The 22,794-nt window shown below is 50.5% G+C and overlaps 1 protein-coding gene across 10 annotated transcripts in view; it reads right to left on the bottom strand.

The window, feature by feature from the left end:
• Dnm2 (dynamin 2) overlaps positions 1–22,794 on the bottom strand; it is an 83,023-nt gene that overhangs the window by 30,955 nt on the left and 29,274 nt on the right. For all 10 annotated transcript variants that reach the window (XM_032910784.1, XM_032910786.1, XM_032910782.1 and 7 more), the window contains exons 2-8: positions 20,320–20,393; positions 12,167–12,316; positions 10,042–10,245; positions 7,055–7,153; positions 3,914–4,074; positions 2,532–2,674; positions 501–636 (exon numbers count right to left, since the gene is read on the bottom strand). In XM_032910784.1, the coding sequence (XP_032766675.1) occupies positions 501–636; positions 2,532–2,674; positions 3,914–4,074; positions 7,055–7,153; positions 10,042–10,245; positions 12,167–12,316; positions 20,320–20,393 (967 nt within the window). The remainder of the gene's footprint in view (positions 1–500; positions 637–2,531; positions 2,675–3,913; positions 4,075–7,054; positions 7,154–10,041; positions 10,246–12,166; positions 12,317–20,319; positions 20,394–22,794) is intronic.

The following is a 22,794-nucleotide window of genomic DNA, read 5'->3' as shown; positions in this document are numbered from 1 at the left end:
AAATTCAGTCTCCTCTTGCCTCAACTTACACATCTCTGCAGTTACTGGTGTAAGCCCAGCATCCTGCATGGTTTTATAGTTATATTTGTGTATGTTGTAGTGTGCTGTGGGCGGGCCTGAGATGCATGAAGTGTGTGGAGGTCAGAGGACGACCTGCAGTTGGTTCTCCGCTTCTGCCTGCAGATCAAACTCAGGAAGTCAGGCAGAGCAGAGGGCACCTTCACCTGCTGTGCTACTCGATGGCCCTCACGTATCCTCCCCCTCACTCCCCACCCCCATTGGGAAAAACCTGGACTTTCCACTGTTCTGCTCAAACCTTCTACGTTATGAGATCTTGGAAGACAGAGACCACGGGGACATGTCCTTCATACCAAGTTTGCTGACAGCAGCCGCTGACAGGATGCAGGAGCTCATGACACCATGGTTTGGAAGAAAGTTTAAGGCCAAGATGGAGACCAAGCATGGGGGTGTCTGACTCAAGCTCCAGGCCGAGCACCTACCTTCACCAGCTCAAAGGGAAAGCGCTCATGGAAGATGCGATTGATGCGGGCGCCCCCAGACAGCTCCAGGGTGTCGACTTGATCTCCAGAGCCTTCGATTCGCTTCTCAAAGTCCACTCCAAACTGCTGGACCATCCTTAAGAAAGAAAAGGCAAAAGGTCAAGACCGAGTTTTCTGCACAGCTCTGCAAGTATAAGAATCGTGTGATAAGCTCTGTTTCCTACACAGGTTTTTTTTTTTTTTTTTTTTTTGTTTTTTTGTTTTTTGTTTTTTTTTTTTTCGGGAGTTGGGGACCGAACCCAGGGCCTTGCCTTTACTGGGCAAGCGCTCTACCACTGAGCTAAATCCCCAACCCTCCTACACAGGTTTTAAGTTACATTTATTAGAGGAAGGCATGGCACAGTACGGGGGTGGGGGCAGAGGCACTCATGAGAATCAGTTCTCTCCTTCCTCTATGTGGGTCTTGGGGAAAACTCAGTTTAGGCAGCAAGCCTGTTTGCCTGCTGAGCTAACTTGTCAGTCCTGTGGTGAATTTTCTTGTCTCTCATGGTTTGGTATTTTTATAGACAAGGTCTTGCTGTGTAATGGCTGGCTTTGAACTAAAGACCTTCTGCCTAGGCCTCCAGTGTCCTAGCATGACAGGTTTGTATGCCACAATGTCTGGCCATTTTTCTTTCCTTTTAAATATCACTGTTTAACAGCCAATGTGTAAAATAGCAAGGCTCCCTTGGTAAGCGCTGGACACTATCCTGGTTGTTCTTAAGGACTCTACAGAATTGTCACTGCTAAAATTCTAGACGGAACTCTGAGGTCACAGCTATGCAGCCTTCCCCAGGGCTCATCTTGATTTACTGCATGGCTGCATGTCAAGACAGCTGTCCAGGCCAGGCAAGGAGCATCTGCACTTTCTGCCACCTCCCTCTCTCCCCTGGCTGCACAGGAGCTCCACATAACGGGCTGGGAAGTCTTGATTGAGTGGTACTGCACTGTGTGCCTCAGCTTGAATGTACGCAGGGCTGGCTAACAGGGTGAGCACTGGAGAGCTTGGCAACTGCAAAGGGCAGCACGTCAGCAGTTCATGGAACCATAAAATAGAAGAAGAAAATATTTTGGGGGTAGGGGTGGTCCTAGGATGGTGCAGTGTGTAGAGGTACTTGTCACGGAGTCTGATGGCCACAGTTTGATCTCTTGGAACTAATGATGCAAGGAAGGACATGGCTCCCGAATGTCACCCTTGACCTCCATGCTCTCGGATGTACAACCTTCCCTCCCAAGAAAGAAAAGGCTGCAAGTAATTCACTTCGGACTCCTCCTGTCACAGACTGCTTTTTAAAGTAATGCTGGCCTTGAACTCCTGAGCTCAAATGACCCTCTGCCTTCAGCCTACGAAGTTTGTGCCATGCCACCATACCCAGCTGATCAGAGCGTGTGCGTGTGTAGGTGTAGGCAGGCTAAATGTGATTGTCCACTGTCTTCCTAAATCTCTCTCTACTGAATTTCCCACTGAACATGACTTGGCTGGATACTGACCAGTGAGTGGGGAGCAGTCTGTCTCCCCAACTCCTGTACTTGGATTAGAGGTACACGCCCCCAGACTTGGAGGAAGTGGATTCTCTCCTTCCACTATGTCCGTCTAGAGATGGAGCTTAGGCCCTCAGACTTGCTCATCCATGTTCTCAGCTCAGCGAGTTTTGATTTATCTTCCTGCCTCCCCCTCCTAAGACCCAGGATGATGTCTGGATAACATGTGCTCAGCTGTGCCACAGCCACAGCCAACTCCAGCAACGCATGCAGCACAACACACAGTGGTAACTACACTGTGGTCAACACAGAATGGTAACTTATTGAAACAATGCGACTCTCTCCCATTTTTTGTAATGCAAGAGCACAGTTTCAGGGCATGAACCCTACAGATGAGAATGCCATGTTAAACATCTAGAGACTGGAACCCCACTCTCAGGAGCAGCTTAGGACAGGGCCTGAATGGAGAGGAGAACGACTGGGCCAGGCCACAGGAAGGCGAGTACACACTGCAGCAGGGCTTTGGTCTTGCGTGTGGGGTCGTCAGGCCGGAAATTCTTGTACTCTTCCACTTCCTTCTCCAGGGACAGCAGTTGGCTCTGCAGCTTGCTGCGCAGGGTTGGCAGTGACTCCCGGATGTGGTTGGTCAGTTGCTGTAGAAAGGTAAGGGTCAGACAGGCTAGCACAGGCCCAGAGGCTAGGAAAGAACACAATCCAGCCTCAGCCCAGAATACTCAGAGTCCAAGCTGTACAGCTCTGAGGAGGGTTTTCCTTCCTGCCCCTCACACTTTGACCTGTGGCTTTAGGCCCCTTCCTGCAAGACACACTGCCCCACCCTGGTGCCCCGTTCTAGAGATGCTGCTCTGAGCTTCACTTTGCAATGATCCCAGCTACAGCTGACACTGGACTAGGAATGTATCTGTGGCTCATTTACCTTCCCTGAGGACAATAGCTCTTGCACACAGTGCCTCAGGCCCCAAACCACGATAAAGAAGTCTTTACTGTTGCTTTATGACTCAGGTAGACGCTCATTCATCCCACATTATACAACTGAGAATGACTTTGACTGTCTCATCTCCCGAGTGCTGGGATTACGGATGCACCACCACACGGGATTTATTTGGTACTGGAGATGAAGCCCAGGGCTTCCACACCCGAGGCTGGCACTCTGCTGCTGAGACACATGCCCACAGCCCCACTGGGGGATTCTAGGCAGGAGCTCTGCTGCTGAGACACACGCCCACAGCCCCAGCCCCTCACTGGGGGATTCTAGGCAGGAGCTCTGCTGCTGAGACACACGCCCACAGCCCCAGCCCCTCACTGGGGGATTTTAGGCTGGTGCTCTGCCCCTGCTGCATTTACCGGTTTTTACCGTTTCATCGCTGTGAGAAAGGAGACATGAAGTATGTGGCAATCAGTGAATACTGTTTCCTTCCACACAAGATTTGTACCTTGTCCTGGACACACATGCCTCACCAACTCCCACCCTAGGAAATATAAGGGCAGCCATTCTTCCTTAATGGGCAAGAGGAAGAAGGCATGGAAAAGCTCGGCTAGGTTTTGTGCTCAAAGGCTGTGCAGGGTGAGACTGCAGGAGTTCAGACTGCAGTGACCGCCTGCTTAGCTGCAGTCACCAGCCTTGACTGACCCTGCTGCCACCTCAGGATGTCTTTAGACTTCCAGGCATGTGACTGAGTTACTGCAGGGTGCTTAAGGCAACAGTGGCACTAATACATCAAACGGTCATCACGTACCAGCTTACGACACACACAGTCCTCAACAGGGCTTCAGTGAAAACCCCGTAGGCTAAGAGTACAAGATGGCTGACAGCCTGGTTACTAGAGACTGAGACAGGCACAAAGCTACATGATAGCCTCGAACCTTCGCCATACCTGGTTCAGTGTTTTCTGCAAGTGTGGGGTACCCATGCGGTCAGCCATGTGCCGGTAGGCTGGGTGGGAGAGGAAGAATTTCCTCTCAGCTGCCAGGGCTGCCCGGATGTCCTTTCTGCCCTCGATGTCTTTCTGGCTGCGGTTAACCACGCCGATGTAGCCTAAAGAGAGAAGAAGGTCAAGCGGGAAGGACACAGTGCTATGGCTCTGTGCTGAGCTGGCACAGAAAGGGGCTGGTCCAATAATCACTCACAGGAGAGGGCACAGGGCAGCACTGAGCCCCACCAGGGATGTGAATGGCATGGAAGGTAGCTGAGGAAAGCAATATGGAGTGTGTAAGAAGGTGAACTTCAAGGGCAGGTCTGAGTGGGCTAGGGCTGCAGTTTGACAGGGACAGCCAGGGCAGCACGTACACAGCCCTGGCTTCCAGGACAGGCTGGGAAGACAGCTAGCAGTGCAGTAGGAGCTCGAGCCTCATTCATGCTGGGCAGTGTTTCTATTACTGGACACCAGAGTTGTCTGGAAGAGGAACCTGACTGAGGATCTGCCTCCATCAGACTGACCAGGAGGCAGTTCCCTCTCTAGTGAGTGATGTGGGGGCACCCAGCGCACTGTGGGTCGTGCCGCTCCTGGACTGGTGGTCCTAGGTGAGTAAAAGAGCAGGCTAAAGCTGGCCATGGTGGCACATGCCTTTAATCCTAGCACTTGGGAGGCAGAGGCAGGCAGATCTCTTGAAGCCAGTCTGATCTATGGAGTGAGCCAAAGTTATACAGAGAAACACCTCCCATCCCCCAAATGAAAGCAGGCTGAGCAGACCATGGAGAAATAAGCAATAAGCAGCATTCCTCTGAAGCCTACTCTTTAATTCCTGACTCCAGGTTCCTGACTGGCTTCCTTCCATGATGGGGCTCTGACCTGAAAGCCAAATGAAGCTTTTCCTTCCCAAGCTGCTCTTAGCGGCGAAGTCCATCACAGTGATATAGCACACGAATCCCCAACTTCAGCCTGCGGCCCCTAAGGGGACTGCACCCACACTCACTATCACAGTCAGTTAAAAAAGTTATTAAAGTAAATAAAAATAAACTTAAAAATGCAAGAAAATATTCTAAAACAAAAACATCGTCATCAACTCCGGGGGAGATCAAGGTAAAGGGGACAGAGTTTATCTCATCATATTAAAAGCCACTACTGCCAGCAAAATGGCTCAGCAGAAAAATGGGCAGCTAAGCTTGATGACCTGAGTTTGACCTTCCAGAACTCACACGATGGACAGAGAACAAACTCTAAAAGTTACCTCCAACCTCCATACCTGAGCTGCGGAGCTGCGGAGCTCTCCCACTACACCTGACAAACACCATGTAAAACCCACACCCACATGCAGATAATGAAGGAAAATAACCCTGCAGTCAGGCTTGGTGGCCGCGCTTGAGAAGTCGGACGAAGGAGGATCAAGTTCGAGGTGGTCCTGGGTCAGGCCATGACAATCACTAGACACACACAGTCTTCAAAACAAAGACATGTATATGAATAGCTTCAGAAATGAAAATTAATATACAATAAGTACACATGCGTATGTGGGTAAGTAAGCCAGGTGTGCTGGCACACACGTAAATCAGCTAAGGCTGAGGCAAGAGGGTCAAGTCCAGCTGGTCTCCAACAACAACAAACAAAATGAACACCACATACACAATAATGAAACAAGATGGGGTGCTCGAGGCGGGTGCACAGCGGGGGGTGGGGGGGTTGGGGAGAGAGACAGAGGTCATGAGGTTCCCTCCGGGCATCTCGGTCTGCAGAGTAAGGGGGAGATGAGGTGGGAGAACCCTTTTGAGTGCTGTAAGGTTTTCTGTGGTGCTGGGGGCCAGTGCACACAACACACATGTTCCCTGCAGTAGTGGCTCCGGCTCCCAGTGGGAGGGACCCTGAAGCCACAGGAAGCAAAAGTGAGGAAGAGAGCCTGAGGCCACAGGATGAGAGGTGCGACCAAGTCACTCTTGGGAAGACCAAGGGAGACAGGAGACCAGGTGACTGGCTACCAGACAGAGGAAGGGGTGGATGAGGCCCTCAAGTCCAAATGGATAGATTCTTACTTAGTCCATCCAGTGCCTGTGGGTGCTGAGCTCCTCTAAGGAGGAGGCCTGACGGATCTGGCAGCAGCCACAGCTAGGCGAAGGACAGGGTCAGGAGAATTCATCCCTCAGCCTCCACTAGCTAGGGAGGTGTTTCTCGGTACCCACTCCTTACAGTGAAAAAAGTTTTCAAAAACATTCTCAAAAACGGAGGTTGGAAGACAGATGGGGTCAGTATCCCCTTCCTTCTTTTTTTTTTTTTTTTGGAGCTGGGGACCGACCCCAGGGCCTTGCGCTTGCTAGGCAAGCGCTCTACCAACCCCATCCCCTTCCTTCTTAATGTGAATTCCAGAAGGCAGACTCAGGGTCTCGGCACTTTACCTTGAGCTGGCTTCAAACTCATGACCCTTCTACCTCAGGCTTTTTTTTTTTTTTTTTTTTTTTTTTTAAAGATTTATTCATTTATTATATATAAGTACACTGTAGCTGTCTTCAGATACACCAGAAGAAGACATCGGATCTCTTTACAGATGGTTGTGAGCCACCATGTGGTTGCTGGGAATTGAACTCATGACCTCTGGAAGAGCAGTCAGGTGCTCTTAACCCCTGAGCCATCTCTCCAGCCCTACCTCAGGCTTTTGAATGCTGGATTAACAGATGTGTGTCCGTGCCTGGCTGTCTGCTCTTCAACACCTACACACCAGCACGCTACACAGGAAAGTGACAGCTCAGGGTCCTTCAATGAACAGAACCAGCAGCAGGACGTGTTGCTTTGTGTGGGAAGCTGGGGAATGAGCCTGGTTCCTAGCTATGCTGGGCAAGGGCTATACCACTGAGATTCATTCCTAGGACCTAAACCTATTTCTGAAGAAACATTTTGTATTTGTTTGTTTGAAACAAGGTGTCCTGTAGCCCAGGCTACCATCAGAGTGCTGGGATCACAGCAAGCACCAGGCATGGCTGTGTGCTTGCTTCTTAGTGTTCCAGAAACAGCTGTAATGTAGACCCACTGTCCAGAGGAGAATCACAAAAGACACACCCACGCTCAGTGGCCCACCCAAGCCCTACCTACCTCTTCTCAAGGGCAGGAGCTTGTTCTCCAGGACATCCCTGGCATCTGTGCCTTCATCCATCAGGTCTAGCTTGGTGATGACACCGATGGTCCGCAGGCCTGAAAGAGTCCACAAGTCAGCAGGGATGATGAGGAAGGGGCCCTGGGGCCCTCTGACAGGCCAAGAGACAAGGGCCATGGTGTCTTTTTGCCCGGACACCTGTTGGCAGAGTGTAAAATGACAGGTATAGCCCCAGGGACTCCCGTCAAGTGTCAAGCGCTTTTCCAATGAACACTAGCAAGAGCCTACGAGGGCCTCAGCAGAACCAATGAACATCATGGAAACAGGATCTCCCCTGCCCATTCTCAACATCACACTTGAACCTGAGCAACGGTTTCCAGGGCCCCTTGTTACCTGGTTCAATTACCATGCCAAGGACATCAACGTTCTCCCCAGGTCAACCAGAGTCAGCACATCCCACAGCAGAGCTACGCCAAACCCATGTGCTTCTCAGCATCCCCACTACTCCCTAATCCCCATGGCCAAGGCTTTTGTAGTTTGGGGTCCTGACCACAATTCACCCGAGCAGTTTATGAGCTGAGCTTCCAAGCCAGGGTAGAGGCCAGTGTACTCCACAGACCAGACTTGCTTTAGCATTCAGAAACCTTGGGTCCTACCCTGTACCAGCTGAGTTGTACCAAGGAGCCTGGGCTCTTTCCTAAGCACCCGGTCAGCTACACTGAGCCTGCATGGAGACGCACCACTGTGATCTCAGCAATCGGGAGGTAGAGAGGAGGACCAGAAGCTTAAGGTTACCTTCAGCTAAACAGTTTGAAGCCAATCTAGACCACAGAGGACCCCGCCTAACTAGCAAGAACAGCCGTCACATCAGGACACAGGCACCAGCTTGGATACACATGTGAATGTGTGCCTGCATGCACATGTGCAAGACACACAGAGGCTGATGAGGCCCACAGAAGGTGGGTATCGACTTGGACATCACAGGTGTCTACATTAGCTGGCACTACTGTGAAGGGGGTGTGCCTATAAGAATTCATACAGCTAATAGGGAAGAGGCCACACTAGAAAGAGAAATGAGTGGGGCGGGGCCTGAGACATGGACGCCAATGAAACCGTCTGTTGATGAGAAGAGATACAGGGAGGCTAAGGAGTGGGTCAGTATACAGTGGGGCCTGCCTACAGAGTAACACACTATCACTATAGTATAAAGTAGGGCCAGGCGTGTGGCTTGCACCTGCAATCCTCACACGTGGGAGGCAGAGGCAGGTAGAACCTGATACTGAGACTATCTTAGTCTACAAGTCCAGGGTAGCCAGGGCTACATCCTGAAACCACGACTGAAAAATAAAAGTCGCAATCGCCAAGAGCAATGACCACAAACAAGAGGCACAGACAAAAATAAGGAAGGACGTCCACTTAAAAGTAAGTTTACACATAAGAAAAACTTTGGAAGGAAGTGTAGCCAGGGTTATCTACGTGGAAGAGGGGAGCTTTGTGGGCTCCTGATTTCCCACGGTAACTTTTCTGTAAAAACGATGAGTACTTGCAAAGGCAAAAAAAAAGGAAAAAAGGACAAAAATGGCTGTAGGAGGCCAGTGTGCTCACAAATGGTGACCACCTTAGCTCATTCTGTACTGCCCTGCTAATGCTTTGTCACAGGCATAGGTGTGGACAGCGGGCAGCATGACTGGGTGGGCGGGAGGCTCCTGAGAGGGAGGACTTGCAGCCCTATGCTTCCAGCTCACTCTGCAGCCTCAAGGGTCTCCTCCACTCATGACCTCGACTCTCCACCAGGTTGTGTGCGCCCTTCTCTACTTTTCTAGGTTTTATTTCTTCCTTTCTTTGAGAGAGGTTCTCATAGAGCCCGGACTGGCCTCTAAATGCCTATGATGAACTCTTGATGCCCTGCCTTCGCCTCTGGAGTCCTAGGATTCCAGGTGTGAAGCACCACACCAGTGTCATGCAGTGCTGGGGTCCTCCACACTGACAGGCACACCACCTACTGAGCTATTCCAGGTCCAGATGGAGTGAACACTGTAGACAGATGTGTCTGAAATTACAACTGTGTCCTGGGAGGGCTGCTGCTAAAGACTGGGTCTTATTGGTTTATATTTGCTATTAAACCAACTTAGTTATGTGTATGTGTATAAGTGTTTGGTGTGCAGCCTTATTTGTGCACCACGTGCTTGCTTGGTACCTGCAGAGGTCAGTAGAGGGCATCAGAGCCCTTGGAACTGAAACCACGGATTGTTGTGAGCACCAAGTGGGTGCTGGGACTAAACCCATGTTCTCTGCAAGAGCAGTTAAGTGCTCTCCCCCAAACCCCTTTATAGATAGGGTTTCTCTGTATAGCCCTGGTCAGACTTGAACTCAAGGGGATCCACCTGCTTTGCCTATCAAGTGCTAGGATTAAATGCATGTTCTGCCACACTCAGGAGAAAGTGCTCTTAACAAATGAGCTCTCAGATTGAACCCAGATCCTCATTCATGCTGGGCACTTCTAAGTGAGCAACCCTCACTGAGGTACTCTGTGCAGACTATAATTTGGGTTTTAAATGTCTCCTTGAAGCTTTCAGGTCATTGGGGTCACTTGGAGCATCACCTTGTAGGATCCCTTGTCCTTTTCTTATTCCGTGTTGCTCCCCATGTGCACAGTAAAGTGTTATCCTCTCACAGGCCCAACAGCAACAAACCACTAATCCCAAGAGGATGCTCTGAAACAGTGAGCCTAACCAACCCGAATGCTCTTTCAGACAGGGTCTCTGTCACCATGTTGGCTATAGTGATGAAAAGCTGACTACGACAGCCACACGCCAGACTCTGGGGCAGGCAGAGTAGACCCCGTCAACACTCAAGGAAGAGCGACGCTATTTCAAGTGTCGCAAGGCATCTCAGGAGGCCTTTCTAACACAACCCTGTGACATAGCATACCAGGGAGGGGACCTAGCACTACTGGAAGCGGCTGCTGCCCCAGGGCTGGCGTTACCTTGGGGGTCCACCTCCTTGGCCAGCTTGAGGGCATCCGAGTTGGCCAAGTCCATGTTGGCAGGTGTGACGGCAAGAATGAGGCTGCTCTCCCGGCTGATAAACTGCAGGATCATGTCCTTGATCTGGTACTCGATGTCTGGTGGCTGGTCCCCCACTGGCACCTTAGTGATGCCTGGGAGGTCGATGAGGGTCAAGTTCAACACTGAGGGAAGATCAAGAGGCAAAGGTGGTCAGAGCCCAGTTAGGAGTTCAGGTCCACACACAGCCAGTGGACACCAGCAAGTTCCCAAGGGGAGTCACATCTCGGGGCCACTCCTAACACTCCTACTAGAACACACTTCACTGTGTACTTTCTGTATTTGGTGAGTACCCTCCTGGGCACACGCGTGTGGAGGTCAGAGGTCACACAACTATCTCCCACAATTGTTTTCTACCATATTCTGGGTAGGGGACCAAACCCAGGGCCTTGCACTTGCTAGGTAAGCGCTCTCTACCACTGAGCTAAATCCCCAACCCCTTCTACCATATTCTTTTAAAGATTTAATACATATTTAAAGAGAGAGAGAGAGAGAGAGAGAGAGAGAGAGAGAGAGAGAGAGAGAGAAAGAGAGAAGAGTTAGAGAGAGGAGAGTGTGTGTGTTTATGCATATGTATGTGTATGTATGTGTATGCGTGCATGTATCAAGAAGTGGAAGTCAGAGAATCCATGGTAGTCGGCTGTCTCCTTCTATCTACCCTGTGGGTTCTCGGGACTGACCCTGGCTGTCAGGCTTGCAGCAGGCACCTTTGCCACTGCACTACATTGCTGGCGTCTACACCTTACCTGAGAAAGAGTTTCCTCACTATGTCCAGAGCTAGCACCACAGCTACACTGCGTAACTACTGAACACAGAGACTGATCATCTGCTCAGACCTCCAGAGTTCCGTAATTAAGACACACAGTGCTGTGCTCTGCATGGCTGCTGTAGAAAATGCAAGTCTTCTTCCTTGTGCAGCAAGCACTCCTCAAGCCATGCGCCTTCCTCTCACACCTTCTTTATTTCTGAGGCAAGGTCTACGTGTGTAGCCCAGACTGGCCTGGAACTCACCATGTAGCTCAGGCTATAAGCTCAGGTGGTCCAGTCTCACCTAGTGTCCACAGAGCCCTGCTCTCTAGTCTAGCACAACAGAAGCCATGCCTGGGTGCACAAGTCTACTACTACAGCACCGGGAAGCAGGAACAGAGGATAGGAATTCAAGGACAACTGGGCCTTCTGAGGAGTTTGAAACTAGTCTGGGCTACATGGCTGTGTTTTGAAAGAGACAGGAAATAAATAGGTCAGTGGGTAGCTCAGTGGGTAGATTCCTGCCACTAAGCCTGATGTCCTGAGTTCCATCCCTGGGACCTGCATGGAGACAGGAGAGAACTGACTTCTGCAAATTGTCCTCTGACCTCCACATGTGCACCACATAACGTGACACCACATGACATGACACCACATACGCACACAAAGAGAAGAAAACGTAAAGAAATACATTAAAGAAAATGTAGCTGAGTGATGACCAACACCGATTCTTTCAGAAGACCTGGGTTCAACTCCATGGTGGCATATAATCACTGATAACTCCAGCTCATGGGGCTGACACTCTCTCCGACTTCCTTAGGCACCAGGCACATATATGGTATGTAAATACATACATCCAGCCAAAACACATTCATTTAAATAAGAACTTTTAAAAATTAAAACAGACTATTTTACAGAAGTTTAGCTGAGGCTAGCCTCAAATACGGTCTGTGTCTTAGCCTACTGAGTGCTGGGATTACACGTCTACACAGCAGACTCAGCACCATGCCTGGCTCATTTTTATCTGAAATGTGGGGATTGACTCCACGCATGCTACACAAGTGCCTGACCACTGAGCCCCAGTCTGGTCCTCCTTCGCTGGCTTTTGTTTGAGACGCGGTCTTTCTCTGTCCTCTGTCCTCCAGCTCCCCAGAGCTGAGATTACAGGCATGTGCCCACGTCCATGCTTGCCCACCCCATCCAGGCCTTCTGAGTCAGGACGCTGTCTCAGATGCTCAGGAAGCTCCTACTGGACAGAACAGGGTTCCAGCTCCCCTGGGTCCCCACCAAGCTTCCTACCGTGTGGTGAGTAGACCCGAAGGTTGATGGGCACCGGGGAGATGCCTTTGTTGGTGCCTGTGACCCGGTCAGTCTCTGCTTCGATCTCCTGCCGGACTTCATCAAAGTCTGTAAACTTTTTGGACTTGCAGTGCAAAAACTCCGCATATTCTGACATGGGAAAAAAGATGTTCAAGGTGAGAAAGAGGGAAAGGAGTGAACACACAGGAACACGCAGTGTACCAAGCAGAAGAAACGCAACCACTTCAGTTCCTACAGAACTTGAGGAACATGGCATTCATTTCTCCTCTTAGATTGGGTATGTTTATGTTTTGAGAGAGTCTCCCCATGGATGCTGGCCTTGTACTCCTTCTGTCTTTGCTAGGATTAGAAGTGTATGCCACTGGGTCTGTTTCTGTGTATGAAGTATTCACTCACAGGGCCTGGGGTGACCAGAGGTCAGCTGCTACTGCTCTCCAAGTTGGGTTTGTTTTGTTTTTTGCCAGTGCATCTGAATAGGGCCTAAGGCTCATTAGCTAGGCTAGTCTGGCTGGCCATGAAACTGCATCAGCCCTTCTATCTCAACCACACAGCACTGGGGGTGACAAGTGTGCACCCCAACACCTGACTTTTACAAGACTGCTGAGTCACACTTTGTTACTACCTCTTTACCGACAGACCTTTTCTTTTTGATAAAGGGATTTGGTCCCAGGCTGATCTGGAGCTCAGTCTGTGGTCTGGACTGGAGTGAGAATGGAGATCCCACTGCCTCAGTACTCAAACTGAGAAGAGCTGGGTACTGCAGCATGCACCTGCAAACCTGGTACTGAAGAGACTGAGGAAGGAAATGAGATAAACTGGGCCGCACAGGAGATCCTGTCCGACAAAAGACAAAACGATGTTTGTGTTTGAACTGCAGGCATCAGCTGCCAGGCTGGGATCTAGATGCTTGAATTTGCTAAGTTAAAGCTGGGGAGGTGCCAACTCTTGTCTCAAAGGGCTGCAAGAGCACACTCTGGTTGACACTGAGGCAGCAGGGTCTTCTGCAGGGAGCAGGAGCCAGGATGGATGCCGTGTGGAGCATCTGAGAAACAATCACCTGGCTAACCAATTACAGGACCACAGGGCAAGCTACTGCCAATAGGGGCAAGCACTGAGCATGCTTGGGGTCAGAAGGCCTAGTCACAAAGATGCCACAAGCAGAGATGGCCCAGCAGCTCAGTGGGCAGAGCCTTGGCAGTCATGCAGGGAGCCTGGGGCACCCCAGTACAGCATAAATAAAGCAGTGTGATGACAAGGACCTGTAATCCCAGATCCAGGGATGTGGAGGCAGAGGGATTAGGACCAACAAGGGATCAGCTTGGGCTATTGTGAGACCATCTCAAGAAAAACAAAGCATGTGGCTAGAGATGACAAAGAAGTTTGTTGTACAAACTCGAGGATGGAAATGTAGGTCCCAGCACCCACAACCAGGCATCCCACGAATGCATTTAACCCTCAGCCCAAAAGGGCATGGGGAAGAGGAGGTTTGCTGGGGCTTGCTGGCCTCCAGTCCAGCAAGGACAAAACAAGTCCAGCATGGTGGTGCACACCTTTAATCCCACTGCTCAGGAGGTAGAGACAAGGAGAATCGCTATGAATTCAAGGAAGGCCAAGGCTATACTGATTCAAACAATACAAGCAGACCCAGAGACCCTGCCTCGAAGGAACAAGTGGAGAGGGATGAAGAGGACACCTGACATCCTCCCTCCTCAAGCCTCTGCAGCAGGCAGGTGCACATCAGCATAACAGCATACACTCACACAGACACACAAACACAATGGAATCTGAGGCCAGGGAGGACATGGGGTTGACTCAAGCTCAGTGGTGTGCTGGGACTCGGTAGGTCAGATGACCTCGTAGAGGTAGTGACTCTCAAACCCAGTGACCTCAGCAGGACCAGTCTGTGTCTAGCATGGGTGCTGGCCATCCAGATGCAGGGCCAATGAGGGTGTGGACAGAGGCTCTGGGACTCCCCCTCAGCCCACACACAATCAGCTGACCCACTTCCCAAGGGCAGCCGTGCTCTGGCCTTCCAGGGGACAAGCGGAAACACTCTTCCTGCAGCTGCCACTAAAAATGGATCAGTCGCCCAGCCCCCACAGAACCTCAGTTCTCTACCGGATCGAGGCAGTCAGCAAGTGTGAGATGGTGGCAGCGTGAGATAGCAGAGCCAGGACCAAGTCCAGGGCTGGGCTGGCTCCTTCCCTTCTCCCCCTCCCTGTTTGCCACTTGCTCTGCCTTGGCCTCCTTCTCCATCTGCATTATATTCATGGGACTGGAACCTGCTAGCAGCAGCAGCACCCAGGCACCCAGGCACCCAGGCTTTGATACAGTTGTTAGATTAATCAGTCCTGGAAGGCCCTACCTGGGCCTCAACTTTCTTGGTCAGCAGAACAGACATCCCAACCAAATCTGTGTGAAGACAGAGAGTGGCAGCCAACATCTCTGCCATTAATGAGCAGAAGGTCCCAAGGCGCAACGTGGAAAGTGCTGGGGGTAAAAGGCTCTGTCATCTCCCTGTCTTAACACAAGAGAGAATGCAGAGAGGGCATGCCATTCATAGAAGCCACACAACACCTTTGGCAGGTCCTAACAAAAATGCCCGCTTTAAGCTCACTGGGGCAGCTCATACCTACAGGGGCAGTTAGAAGCCAAAGGCAGGGTTATGAGTTAGGGGCCAGCCTGGCTATACAGCGAAACCTTGCCTTAAAAAGAACCCCTCAAGCTGAAGACTCAGTCAGTGACGTGCTTGCCATGCAAGCATGAGGACCTGCATTTGATTGACAGAACTTATGAAAGTAAGACAGACGTGGTAGTGTGTGCTTTAACCCCAGTGCTGGGGAAGCAGAGTGCTCGCTGGCCAGTCAGCCACTTTAATCAGCTATTCCAAAGCAGAAAGAGGCCCTGCTGGCTGGAGAGATGGCTCAGCGGTTAAGAGCACCCAACTGCTCTTCCAGAGGTCATGAGTTCAATTCCCAGCAACCACATGGTGGCTCACAACCATCTGTAAAGAGATCCGATGCCCTCTTCTGGTGTATCTGAAGACAGCTACAGTGTACTTATATATAATAAATGAATAAATCTTAAAAAAAAAAAAGAAAGAAAGAAAGAGACCCTGCCTGTTAATACACATGCTCAATGTTAAATAAAAAGTGTGCTGGATGCTTTAGGCTGGGCTGCCTGACAGTTGGTCATCAGTAGCCTAGGCCACGCCTCTTAAGTCATTGCTAGCTCTGCTCATCTAGGTCCCCATGTTCCCTGTTGACAAAGCCAGTTCCTCTGGTCCCTGGGCCAACACTGCAGCATTCTGATAGCCACACATCCACTGGCAGCAGAGTGGATTCTCCCTGGCCCTTCCCTGCACAGTGAACCAAACAGGCTCTCCCCAGGGCCTCTTAGCAGGCTACACAGACCCCAGCCCAAGTCCTGGTCCACAGCAGGGATAAAGGAAGAAACCAAAGGTAAGTCTGGGTCAGCAGACATTCTGCTAACCCTGGTGGGCCAGCCACTTTCTTACCAGAGGTTTCCCAAAGGCAGCCCTACTATGTGCCCAGATGAGCTGGAAGGAAGGGGGTTTCTAAAGAGCTTCTACCTGCCTGCATGGATGTGACTATAAATGGCTGGGTTTGATTCACTACACTCTCCAGCACCTTGTTCTGCTTCTTAAGCATCTATTTAGGTGTTGGAAGATGGAGGCAGGAGGATCAAGACTTCATTCACAGCCTAGCAAAGAGCAAAACCATGGTGACTGACTCCATGAGGTCTGCCTTCTTCAGATTTGGCACAGGCATGAATATCTGGACAAGAATGCCTGTGGGCTCAGACACATGTCAGAAACCCTTGGACACACCCAACAACCAAACAAGATCTGTGAACCTTGAGGGTTCGCATGAATTGAAGGCCAGCCTCGGCTAGGCAGTTAAGTTCCAGTATCAAACAAACCAAGAGGGCACTGGAGAGTTGGCTCACAGGGGACTGTGACTGTAACTCCTGCCATATCAAGAGGACCCAACACCTCTGGACTCTACACGTACACTGCACCTTAAAATAATAGATCTAGAAAACAGGATAGGGATAAGATTCATTTTGGTAGAGAACCTTTGATCCCAGCACCACATAAACCCTATGTGGCGGCACACTCAGGTAACCGCAGCACGGAGAGGTAGGGATGGGTCAGAGGCTCAAGTTCACCTTCAGCCACACTAAGTTTGAGGCTGGCCTACCCAATACTCTGTCTCAAAAATAAAACAAACAAGACAACAACCTGATGGATTTGTGCATGAAGGACTTTTCAGAGCCTTACAACAAGCATTAGCACACATTTACTACTCCTGTTTAGCCTACACATCTTCAGATTTGAGACAAGTAGGGACTGCCACCTGTCTAAGATACACTGTTACTACGATAGTTACAATGGGGCAGTCATTTCAACTAGCCCCCAACTTGAGTCACATCTGCTCCAAGCTCAGCTTTTTTCTTAGACCCAGAAAACACACCCGAGCATGGTTTTGTCTGCTCCTGATGGATGCCCAGAGACCTCAGGGCCTGGAAAACAGAAGGTCAGAAAGGGCCTGCCATGATCAAACAGCACAGGGAGGAAGTACTGAGTAAGAAACAGTGGGCAGATCCCTTAGCCCATGCAGACAGAGCACTGATGAGAGACACAAGAAGAGCACAAAAGGGTGTCAGGCAAGAATGGACAGCAAAGTATTTTGGCATTCCCCTGCCTCGGTGTATTTGCTTTTCCAGTGGGGAAGAGACACAGTGAAAACACAGGTAGACACAGTGAGGTACACCTGAAATTCCAGAACATCGGAGGTAGAGCCAAGAGGGTCAGGATTTACAAGGCTAGCTTCAAATATAAGCAAATTCAAGGCCAGCTTGAGCAACATCAGATTCAGTCTCAAACAAAATTTAATTCAAGAGAGCACAGTTTTGTCTAACAAGTGGCCCTGTGGAACATGGTGAGGGATGGAAGGGAGAACAGAGGAGCCTGAGGGGGCAGCGAGGAGGCATGGCTGTCTCTGGAGATGAAGAGGGGCTGGACTCTGGCAGGCTCTGGCCATGTCCTGACATTTCTTTTATGGTCCATTGATCCTAGACCAAGCAAGGTCAAGGCAAAGGCTGGGGATGGGAGGGAAAACCCCATTACTGAGTTTAGCAGATGATTCTGGGCAAGGGCCATCCATGGGCCACTAGGCTTCCTGGTGTCTGTGGCTTTAGGTAATTTTTAAACAGCACCAGCTACTAGTCAAGGCTCAACAGACCAGCCTGAACAAGAAGACCCAAGACACTTGGGTGTCTGAAGTACTAAAGGGGAGGGCCCACGCCTGGCATCACAGGCCCCCTCTTTGGACTCTGAGCCTTTCAGGAGCAGACAGCTCTTCCCCAAAGCCCTGGCTTGGCCGCTGAGGGCCCAAGCTTCAGTGTGAGGAACTTGTAATCTCTGGGACTCAGATATACCTCCCTTTCTGGCCTCTCCCCCTCCGCACACAGCACTGCCCTCCAAACACCCAGATGCATCCTCTTCGGTCAGATGAGCATGGTGAAATGCATCTCTGCAGCATCTGCTAGGCCAGAGGCCAGGGCAGCCTGGTGACAACAACACGTGACAGAAACACAAGGGCTACCTCTCCAATGTCCTACCGAGGCCGTGCAAAATATGGGCATCTGCCTGAAGCAAGGAGACTAGCAATGCCACCATTAGGCAAAGGGTCAGAGGCATTCAAGTTTAGGGGACAGAGGACAGAACATGGATCCAAGAGGATCCATGTCCCCATCTCCTCAACTGTCACCTTGACCTAAGCAGCCAAGCCTCCTCCCATGTGACCCACTCTGACACTAGTCTAAGGTCCCCTCTTACCATAGCTATACAGGTCTGATCATATCCCCTAGATCAGTTTCAGCCAAGATCTAAGCAGCAGCCTCGGCAAGGGGTGGGCAAGTCTGGGCTCCCTCGAAGGCAGAGAAGATCCGGGGCTGATTTGACCCTTTATACAGGCCAGCTCTGGGCAGGTAGTCCCAGCTTAGTGGTTCCTTTCATAGTCTTCTCCCCAACCCTACCCCAGACCCAAAGAACCTTAGGATTCCAGTAGACTTTGGCAACGAAGGAATCTCAAAACAAACCAGGTCTGCTAGTCACCAGCACCCCAATGTTCCCTGCACATGCCAGTGAGGCCTCAGGTGTGCTGTTCCAGCTACTCAGGAGGCTTCAAATAGAGAATCAAAAGTTTAAGGCCCATCTGGAATACAATGAGTTCAAATCCTGCCTGGGCTACAAAGTGAGTCTGCCTCAAAAGACGTGAAAGACTACAGTTGGGGGATGGGCTGTAGCTCAGCGGAGTGCTCATCTTGTTTGTATGGATTCCAGGGCTCCACCCACACCCATAGACCATGCAGGGAGGACACACTTATGACCCCAGCTCCCAGGACCTGTACAGCAGGAAGATCAGGAGCTTAAGGTACAGATACAAGTGGAGATCAGCCTGAGCTAGCAATTCCTAACAAACAAACAGGTTAGGAGGGATATAGATAGCTCAGAGACTTGCCTACCACGTGCAAGGCCTGGGGATCTGATGCCCTCTACAGGGAAAACATTAATACAATTAAAAATATATAAAAAATTTTCAAAATAAGTAAGACTACAGTGAAGTCAAGTATGGTGGCTCACTGGCTCTGGCATGCCAGCACTCAGAGGCTAGCCTGGGCACCAGATGCCAAAGGAGCAACCAACCCTGCCGTCTAGCTGAAGCCAGTGCTGCTCATCAGGAGCCTGGCACACGACTACCTGGTCTTCCATTGCCTCCCCTCTGTAGGCAAGGTGCCCATGAAGGGAGGCCAGTACAGAGCCTGGGAAAGCTTGTCTCCCTCTCTGTTCATGGTGCAGGTTTTCCCAGGGTGGCCAGGGACCAGGAGCAGCAACAGTGTCAGCTGGTAGCCCATGAAAAAGTACAAAAATATGCCACGCAGTGGTGGTGCATGTCTTTAATGCCAGTACTTGGAGGCAGACGCAGGTGGATCTCTATGAGTTCGAGGACAGCCTGGTCCTCAGAGTGAGTTCCAGGACAGCCAGGGCTACACAGAGAGACCCTGCCTTAAAAAGCCCAAAACAAAAAGTGTAAAACAGGGATTTCTAAGGTGAGGTGGAAACCCTGAAGGCAATGAGAGCAAACACAAGAATAGGTGCCTGGTTGGAAGCCTGATCCAAGAGGCAGCAGCCCATCCTGTGGTCAGTCATAAGGCAAAACCCACAAGGGGCACAGTACACCAAACCACCAGGCCTCACTGGAGCCTCTCCTAGCCAAACCAGCAGAATCTGGGTGAAGAAAAAACTGCAGGGCCTTGGAGTGTCAGGTCACTTAGAATTGGCTGAGGATCTCAGGTCAGAGGCCCACTAAAAATGCAGGAACCTGGCTGTGCCTCAGTTTCCATCTGAAAACTCAGTAACAGGACATATGGGGAGCAACTGGCAGCATGAGAATAGGGACTGGGCCTCAAGTACCAGGCACAGTGGTTCTTCCAATTGGCCCTGGTCTGTGACTGCAAAGAAGTGGTTACCAGGCAAGACTTCTCAAAAAGGAGAAAAAAAGAATCAGAAAGTGACTGCAGGCACCAGGTAGCCTGGCCCTGCTTGGGAACTAAGGGCTGCAGAAGGGTGCTCTTCAAGCTGTCTCTCAGCTCCCCTGTACTTGAGAGACCTGCAGTTCAAATCCAAACAACCCAGGAGCGCTGACTGCTCCTCAGGCTCTACTATCCTCAGGTACCAAGTCCCCATCCATCTGAAGGCAGACAGACGTGGCCTCTTCATAGGACTTGTTTGTTGCTGCTGATTGGAGACAGGGTCTTCTGTAGCCCCGGATGGTCCTGAACTGTCTATGCGTCACAGGATGACCTGGGATTACAGGTATGCCTCTCCATACCAGATTGGGATGGCGTGGGGGATGGAAGCAGGGCTTCCCACATGCTAGGCGAGCTGTCCTTGAGCTATGCTACCTCTGCGTTCTTTGCTTTACTTATTTTTTCTTTTATTTTATTTTATTTATTTATTTATTTATTTATTTATTTATTTATTTATTTATTTATTTATTTTCACTCTGTCTTGGTTTTGGATTTGACATTTCTATTTCTCATACCTGTTTTGGAAAAGATGAGCTGCAGAATGAGAGGCCTCCGGGTGACAATTCCTGATCCTCGTGGAAGGAAGTCCCTGGGAGAAGAGAAAGCAGCAGAAGTGACTCACAGTCCTGCTAGTGAGGCAGGAAGTGTGACCACAGGCAGTAAGCAACTGTCTCTTACAAGCCTTAGCAAATACACCAACCCCAGCTGGGCCCCTGGGCTATGGAGAGTCTGTGGCCCTAAGGTTTGAGGGTCCCTAAATAGGAAGACACAGAGCTGTGTTCACAGAATGTTCTGGAGCCCTAGCACTTCCACTAGGCCCTCCTTGCACTGTATTTCAGACAGGATCAAGTTCAAGGCCAGCCTGAGCTAAAACAACCACCAGTCACCCCAGCACTCTGAAAGCTGAGGCAGGCCAGATAGGACTACATAGCAAGAAGCTATCCCAAAAAAAAATAAAATAAAATAAAACAAGGGCTGGGGTGTGGCTCAGTTGGTAGAGTGCTTGCCTAGCACGCACAAGACCCTAGGTTGGATTCCCAGTGCTGAAGAAAATGGCCGTGGTGGCTAATGCCTGTACCAGCAAATGGAGAGGCCAGCATCAGCATTGTCGCATGGCTGGCCGACAGTTTATTCCTGCGTGCGCTCCCTAATTAGGTGTTAAAATGAGTACAACTGCTGGATGCTGGTACACGCCTTTAGCCCCAGCACTCAGGCAGAGGCAGGCGGATCTCTGAGTTACAGGCCAGTCTGGTCTACAGAGTGAGTTCCAGGCCAGCCAGGGCTACACAGAGAAACCTGTGTCAAAAACAGAAAAGATAGAAGAGTGGGGGAGGGAAGAGGGAGAAGAGTACGGCTAACTTAGAGACCCCATGCACACTTCTCAGGCATGTGGCCCAGGCTACATTAGCACACAGACACTGACTTGAACCTGATCTTTTGTGATAGGAATCAGGGCAAAGGCTTTTCTTGGAGGAAAAGGCAGGAAGACACATGATGGAACTTTCTAGGAAGGCAAAAAGTCAGCATCAATGCCAATCTGTACAGTGATCAGCAGTTTGTTTGTTGTTAAAGTTATCAGAACAATCAGGGTGTGTATTTAAGATGCTTACATAACTCTCAAGAAAAGTCACTAGCAGGGCATAGGAAACAGGAGGATCAAAAAGTTTGTGACCAGCCTCAGTTATGTAGAGAGCTCAAGGCTAGCCTGGGCTACATAAGATCATCTGCAAAAACAAAACAAGTCATGTCTAAAGAATTTGCAGATCAGTCGGTACAGGATGGCAGCACACTTGCGCAGCATGTGAGGCCCAGGTTCAGGACTTTTACACGGCACAAGAACTTGGGCTGATGGCTCCCAGAGACACGTGAGAATCTGAGGGGAAGGAGGGAACTCAGAAGCAGGAGACTCAGAATGTCAAGGTTGTCCTTGGCTCCAACACAGGTGCCAGGTCAGCCTGGGCTACAGCTCAACAGTACACACCTGCCTCGCATGGGCACTGCAATAGAAGGAACTGAAGACAGGAGAAGGGGGAAGCCCACTGCTAGCAAGGTTGATCCTGAGCTTAATGCCCAGAACTGACATGGTGGAAAGAGAAAGCCACCCCACAAGCTGTCCTCTGACCTCCACTCAGGCACCAGGATATGCACAGGAGCACACACAGATACATATGTGCACACACAATAAACTAGAGGTAACTGTTAAACAAAGCGTCACAGCTCAGCGGGAGGCCGGGAAGGGGGTGGGTCAATACTGATAGCCCATCCAGAAGCTTGGGCAGTCAAACACATAAAAGAAAAAGAGTCTTTTATCTTCTCAAAGGAACTTCCTCCTGGGTGGACCAAGTAAGGAGGATTTGTTTTGATTTTAAAGAAAACACAAATGAACTACAATAGAGGCCACGGAGCTAGGCGCCATAGGGAGGAGTCACCACTTGTCCTCATCATTGCTGGCTATGGCACAGGCTGGTCCGTGCGTTTAAGGTCATACCTGGCTACTTAGTGAGTTATGGACCAGCCTGAGCTGAGACCCGGTCTCAGAAGTTCTAAACTAAACTGATTCACTAACTTAGCAGTCAAACGTTCCGTAGGCACTGTGCCTGCTCTGTAGGCAGTGTGGAGCAGTCACAGGGTGCGACAAGTGAGAAGCAGAGCACTGTGAAGAAACTTAACAGTGGTAGCTAAGATCCCACCAGAGAGCTCAGCTGCCCCATCTCACAGAACTGAGTGAGGTGCAGAGACGGGCTCCACCTAAGGCTCCCATGCACCAGCAACGACAGCAACAGACTGAACCACAGAGGTCCAACTGAAGACTGGCCACCCAGGCCCTACAATCTCAGCTCCCAGCCTACAATGCAGCCTCTCAGTCGGTTAATCTGTCCCTGAACCACCACTCCCTCCTCCAGGACCAGAAAGCACAGTGTTGCAGTGACTTTACACTAAGTGACTCTGAGATGAGAGACATCCACAGGACAATGGTGATGCCTCAGACA

This window comes from Rattus rattus, chromosome 8, assembly GCF_011064425.1.
Source record: "Rattus rattus isolate New Zealand chromosome 8, Rrattus_CSIRO_v1, whole genome shotgun sequence".
Lineage (NCBI taxonomy): Eukaryota > Metazoa > Chordata > Mammalia > Rodentia > Muridae > Rattus > Rattus rattus.
This window is presented reverse-complemented; position numbering and strand designations above follow the sequence as displayed.